This window comes from Anarrhichthys ocellatus, unplaced genomic scaffold (genome assembly GCF_004355925.1).
Source record: "Anarrhichthys ocellatus isolate YVR2014 unplaced genomic scaffold, GSC_Weel_1.0 scaffold5, whole genome shotgun sequence".
NCBI classification, from domain to species: Eukaryota; Metazoa; Chordata; class Actinopteri; order Perciformes; family Anarhichadidae; genus Anarrhichthys; species Anarrhichthys ocellatus.
Window position 1 is genome coordinate 551,600 of NW_022280035.1, and position 6,149 is coordinate 557,748.

Consider the following 6,149-nt stretch of genomic DNA (forward strand, 5'->3'; position numbering starts at 1 on the left):
TGTGCTGTTTCAATTACATTTTTACCAAAATTAATGTTTTTTCTTTATGTATCAATTTGTAAAAGTCCGTTTTTTTTGTGGGGTTTTAAACAAAACGTATTGCTCCAACAGAACTGCTCACACCTCACAATCCTCCACCCAATGTGCCCCCCCGTTACACGCTGACAGACAGGTTTAATCAGTGAGAGGCGTCGCCGATTTAAACTACACGCTGATGTTCTGTGAAACCTGCAGACGGTGCAACCCGACGACAAGCTCGGTCATAATTCAAAATCTAGTTTGTTGCACTAAAGCTACGATGACAAGATATTGAGGGAAATGAATGCGATGCAACTTTTCTTTTTAAACTCCTTTCAGAAGTTCATTATTCTCATTTGTCAGCTGGGCTTCATCGTGGGAACCTGAGCAGGTGTAGTTGTTGATCAATGACTGTCCTGTGTGGCCAATAAAGGAGTTCACATTCATCAAATCAGTTTCCTTCTTCATCAACGCTGTGTGTTACAGGTTCTCTTATTTGCTGGTTCCAGAACCTGACAGTGAAGGACAGAAACAGTCTGGGCAATTATTTTAAGATCTGTTCAAAGATTATTTGAGAAAAAAAGATCAAGGAGCATTTTAATTGCTGCCTTTAAGACGTCTACATGTTCTATCTGCCTTTAAATCATGAGAGCTTTTACCTCAACTCTAACTTGCCACTGCAGATGCTTTTAGCCAGGTGAAAAAAAAAAGTACTTTTTTGTATTTCAAATATACTGACATTTTCAATAGTACACTGCAAATATACTATCAAAGAATTGTACTTTCTGCAAATATATAAAAAGTATACAAAAGTCACGCTTTCACCTATTTACATTAAGTTGTTCCAATTTAGCACACAAAAATATACTAAGTACACTTCAAATTGTGCATAACTACTGTTTAATCACAACTAAAATATATTAAGTATAAAATACGTTGTTCCAAAATAGCACTCTTTAAGTATACTGATGATTAGTAGGGCTTCAAGTATACTCAAGTATGCTAAAATTAAATATACTTAGCATATTTATTTTTCACCTGGGTAATCATCACACTCAATCACATATCTTATTTTGATATCATCACTATTTAAAAGCGTCGACCAGACTCCTCGGTTTCTGACTATTTGTGGGATTACATATTGTTTCTTTACTGCAACCGAAGAGGTATTATCTTTATCGAAGTAAAGTGTGAAATAAAGTATGATAAGAATGTTTGCAGTGGCATTATACTGCAGATTAAATTCATCAATTGCGTCACAGACTCTGTTGGGTCAAGTTGTTTGGTGTTACACCATTATCCCTTCTTCACTCGTCTTTGAGCTTTATTCATGCTTTTATGGGGCTTCATTACTTTGTGGAACTTTATATCATTCGATTGTTAGCCTTGTAATTATCTGGGTTTTTATTGCGTATTTCTGGACATACAATAAATGGACGGAGGGTACATAGTTATCGTTCATTCATAAATAAACATATAAAAATGTGGCTAAGCATCCAAGAATAATAAATCTACAGGTGAGCTGCTGCATACAATTCCCCTTACAGTTATCAATAAAGTTGTATTGAATTGAATTCAATGCATTGCCACCCTGGAGTGCTTTAGAGTTTATTTCTTTTAATCTACCATGTAACGTGTTGTCACTGACCCCTAATGGTGGGTTTTGGAACTTCCACGGAGCGATGCGACAGAAAAACAAACAGAAAGCAGAAACACATTTCTTTCTTTTTTTTAAACACTTGTAAAACAGAAGTTTACAAAAGAAAACCTGTAAATAGCACCACGATGACGAACAGTACCAGACAAGCGGCCACACGGAGGATGTCAACTTGTCAGTAGAAACCCATAGCGGCGTATTAGTCCCATATCATCCACTATGTTTAATCATTTCTCTAATACAAACAGTTTAACATCATAACAATGCAGTCACTTCATATAAGTTAAAAAAAAGGTAAAATGTGGAATAAAATCTCACGGGGAAATATTGTCCAGCTATGCAACCATAGGTGTGTCTTTGTATTCTGTGTCTTCCTCTCCTCACCTCACTAAACTAAGTACTCAGGACATCTGGAGGGGGGGGGGCTGATGGGAAATGACTTTCGCCGGTTCAGTTAATTTGCATCTGTGCAGATGGGATTTGAAAGAGAGAGGAGAGAGAGAGAGGAGAGAAGCAGAGGAAGTCACTTGAGCCCTAATGAGAAGCACACATAAAGTCTCTTCATTGCAAATTTGCAAATAAAATCTGTAGCTCAAGATGCTACTGGTCTCATTTTTGGTTGCCGCAGTCTTTGACCTCCCCTTTCAGCTCGGCCAGCTGCTCCGAATGCGCGGCCAGGGTGCCGTTCACCTCGGACAGATAGGAGTCCGAGTGTCTCTCGAGCTCCGCCCTGATCCGCTCCAGGTGCTCCGCCAGCTCCCCCAGGCTGCCGCACTGGCCCTCCACGCTGCTCACCCGGCTGTCGACGTCCTTCACCTCCCTCTGCACCTCTATGGCCGTGCTCCGGCAGCCCTGCAGCTCCCCGGCCAGCCGCCTCTTCAGGGCCCCCAGCTCCCCCTTCAGCTGGGCCAGCCGCCGCTCCCCGGCCCCCAGGAGGGAGGCCTGGTGGCCCACCAGCTTGGTGATCCCGTGCACCTGGTTGACTATCTGGTGCTCCCTCTGCTCCCAGGAGGCGTTGGCGTGGCCCACCTCGCTCGCGATGAATCTGATGGAGTCCTTCAGGCCCTTCAGGGTGCGGTTCACGGTGTTGATGTTGACCTTCAGCAGGGTGATCTCTCCCAGGACGGCACCCTCCGTGTCCTCCTGGGCGATGTGGAAGAGCAGGTTCTGCAGGGTGCTGTTGAGGCGGTCTAGCTGGTTGGAATGTGAGTCCAGGCGGTCCGTCATCTTCTTCCCCATCCCCTCGCATTCCTCCTCCACTTCGGCGATGCCGACGCTCCCCGCTGGCAGGGTGGACGGCGAGCAAGAGGAGGTGCACAGGAGCTCCAGGTCTATTAGCTGTTTCTGAATGCCGTCCAGGTCTCCCTCCACCCTCCTCCTCACGGACTCGATCTCCGTCTCCAGCGCCGGGACCACCTGACCCTCCAGGAGCGCCGGAGCGGTGGCGTTGCTCAGCTCCTCCACGGCCACGAACACCCTCTCCTCCAGGGTCTTCAGCTTGTCCTCCAGCAGGGTCTTGAAGCCGTCCAGACCGCCAGGGAGCCCCGGCGCTCCGTCGGGTCCGCCCTCCGTGGTGTTGAGGCGGCCCTCGATGTCCACCAGGCGGGTCTCGATCAGCGTCTCCACGTGGATGCTCTGGTCGGTGAGGGCGGTCTGGAGCTGCCGCTGAGATTCTGTCAGACCTTTGACGGACTCCTCCAGCCGCAGCACGCGCTGGGACAGACTGTTCACCTGCAATCAAGACGGAGTGGTATCAATCTTCTCATCTAACGGTTTGTGATTTGCGGTCTTAAATCTATGATAGCGGATATTGAGAGAAATAAATGCTCCTTTCACTCCCGTCACTGTTTTCACGTAAAAACTGTGACTTCTCATTCGTGACTTCAAGGAGAAGCTTGTTTTGCGTCCGTTTGTCGCAGAGCAAAGGAGCGATGATAGTGTTTTAAACAACGGCGGTTAGAGTGGTGATTCAATATAATACATATTCATAGAAACAGCGCCCTGCTGACACTTTTCCGCCAGATAAAGACGCCATGTGGACTGAAGCACTAACTCTCAGCAAGAGAGGAAATAAGCACACGGCCCTAGATGTCAAACTAGTCATCTAAACCTCACGTCTACATTTGAGTCTCGTCTCAAGAGTTTGCCTTTCATGGAAACCCCACGAGTAAATTTACTTCAGGACTTGACAGATTGCTTTACTCTATATGCCGTACCTGTCCACAGCAGCTCTCAGTGAGAGTCAGACCCTGGATCTGAGCCTGCAGAGAGCCCAGCTCCTCCCGGATTCCGGTCTCTCGTCCATCCAGAGACTGCTGCATCTGCTCCCGGCCGTCCATGTGCTCCCTGTGGCACTGGTTCTGCACCTCCCCGATCTTCTCGTCGCATTGGCTCTCTAGGCCAGTCAGGCGGCGCTCGAAGCCGTCCAGGATCTCGGCCCGCACGCCGGCCAGCTTGGCGTCCAGGATCTCTTCCACGTGGACCGTGGAGCCGGGGTGTTGGACGGGCCGGCCAAAAGCTTCATCCAGCAGCCTCTTCAGCTGGCCGTCGTGACCCAGGACCATCCCCTACAGGTGAGAAGGAGAGGAAGGTAGCCTTTAATTAAGGAAGGGGAGCTGAGGCCTGATCAATCAAACGGATACTCGATATTGTATCGATACACAAACGCCAAGTATCGATCTTTTATTATATAAACTATTAACATTGCATAGAGGGATGTTGGGATGTAGCATTTAGTTTCCTTTGGTGATTCCCATCTCTACTCTGTACGAGCACACTGGTACCTGAATCTCCTCCAACATGTGAGTTTTGGCTCGCAGCTCATCCTTCACTTCCGTCACCCGTCCTGCCAAGTCTCCAAATCCAGTGAAGGTTTCTCCTCCTTCCAGTCCATCAGGAGCCCCATCTGGAATCACCCCGAATCCCACCGTGGAGTCGTGCACTCGGGGAACGTTCGGTAGCAGCGACACCAGGATTTTGTTGGTGTCTTCCCGCAGAGACGTGCGCAGACGCTCCTCGAGGCCAACCACCACCCCGTTGAGGGTGTCTAGGCCCTGGGTGAGGCGACGCAGGTCCTCCTCCATGCGGTCCAAGCGCTCACCGGTCACTCCCGAAACCCCAAATTTGTTTCCTGTATTTCAGACCAGAAAATTCTTGTTTTACAGAGAGGTCAAAGCTTCACAGTGAATTGGTTGGTGCGTGTTCTCACCATAGTTTGGTCTTCCATTCCCAGCAGGCAGCTGTCCTGTGGGGATTTGTCCGGGGAAGGGTTTGCCGGGCTCCAGCTGACCTCCTCCGGGCCTCTGGTCCACAGGGGGTCGGGGGCCGTGGGGGAAGCCCTTCATCCCCGGGCGATGGGGCACACCCCCGCCTTTGAAAGGTGGCATCATGACATCGGGCAGCGACGTGGGTCCATCATAGCAGTTCTCTCCAGAGTAACCGGGACAACATCTCCACTCCAGCTCAGTCACCGACTTATAACCCACCTTGTACTTTGGCTTGTAGAACGTCCTGTACCTGCAGGAGACATGACGGGAGACACGTTTACTATCAGAGGTTAAGAGTATGTTACCACCGTCATGCCCGCTGTTATATGTTCCCAAAAGTCAACTGGAACAGCAAGCTAGTCTTAGTTGTGAGCGTGAAGGGGGGTCGAGCTGGCGCTGCAGGTCTGCATTTATTTTACGTGTGAAGGTTTTGAGACCAGTTTCAAGCTCTTTTATTATCAAACGCACAATGATTACGAAATACAAAGCAATGAAGATCTCAGGCTCCCTTAAAAAAATTATCATTAAATACGTATATAATACAAAAAATGAAAATCTCATAATGTAAGAAAAAGTCAAATAAGACAAAAAATTGTTAAATAAGTTAAAATATTTGGATAAAATAAAAAAAAATACATAAAATATGAAATAAAGAAGGCTAATATTTGTGATCAACAGTATTTAAAATGGATGAATTGAATGTAAAGAAGAATGTAGTAATGTATGTACCTAATAATAAGTTATATATACACATTATATACATTACAAATGTAGTGGTTTTGAATGTGTCTGAGTCACCCTGAGTCTGGTGGTTCAGGACTGGATGCTGAAAATAAGACTCAGATTATCCCGACAGTTTTAAAAGCAAAAAGGGAAGAAATGAACGTGATTTTAATCTGTGTGAACCAAACTCTAAACTAGCACTAGTGAAGAGTGAACCACACTGCACACATCACACGTTCTATCAGAAGCGTTGAAGAGCACAGAGGGCCGAGGACGGGAGGAGCAGAGCGAGCGATGAAGGGATGAAGAGTCTCTGTGGGATTAAACGAGGTTCAGAGCAAGATTAGGATATTAAGACAAAGTTTAGTGTAAATGACGTGTATCAAAGGATTGAACCGGGGTCAGCACCCAACTTCACTGTTATCCTGTCAAGATCCCCACACACACACACACACACACACACACACACACACACACACACACAC

The 6,149-nt window shown here is 47.0% G+C and overlaps 1 protein-coding gene across 1 annotated transcript in view; it reads right to left on the reverse strand.

Annotated features, from left to right (window-relative positions):
* Positions 1-1,756: 1,756 nt before the first annotated feature.
* The window catches only part of emilin3b (elastin microfibril interfacer 3b), a 20,156-nt gene continuing 15,763 nt past the window's right edge, over positions 1,757-6,149 (reverse strand). Inside the window, exons 3-6 of the mRNA XM_031844357.1 lie at positions 4,884-5,191; positions 4,459-4,805; positions 3,892-4,242; positions 1,757-3,406 (exon numbers count right to left, since the gene is read on the reverse strand). Of these exons, the coding sequence (XP_031700217.1) occupies positions 2,285-3,406; positions 3,892-4,242; positions 4,459-4,805; positions 4,884-5,191 (2,128 nt within the window). The 3' untranslated portion in view covers positions 1,757-2,284. The remainder of the gene's footprint in view (positions 3,407-3,891; positions 4,243-4,458; positions 4,806-4,883; positions 5,192-6,149) is intronic.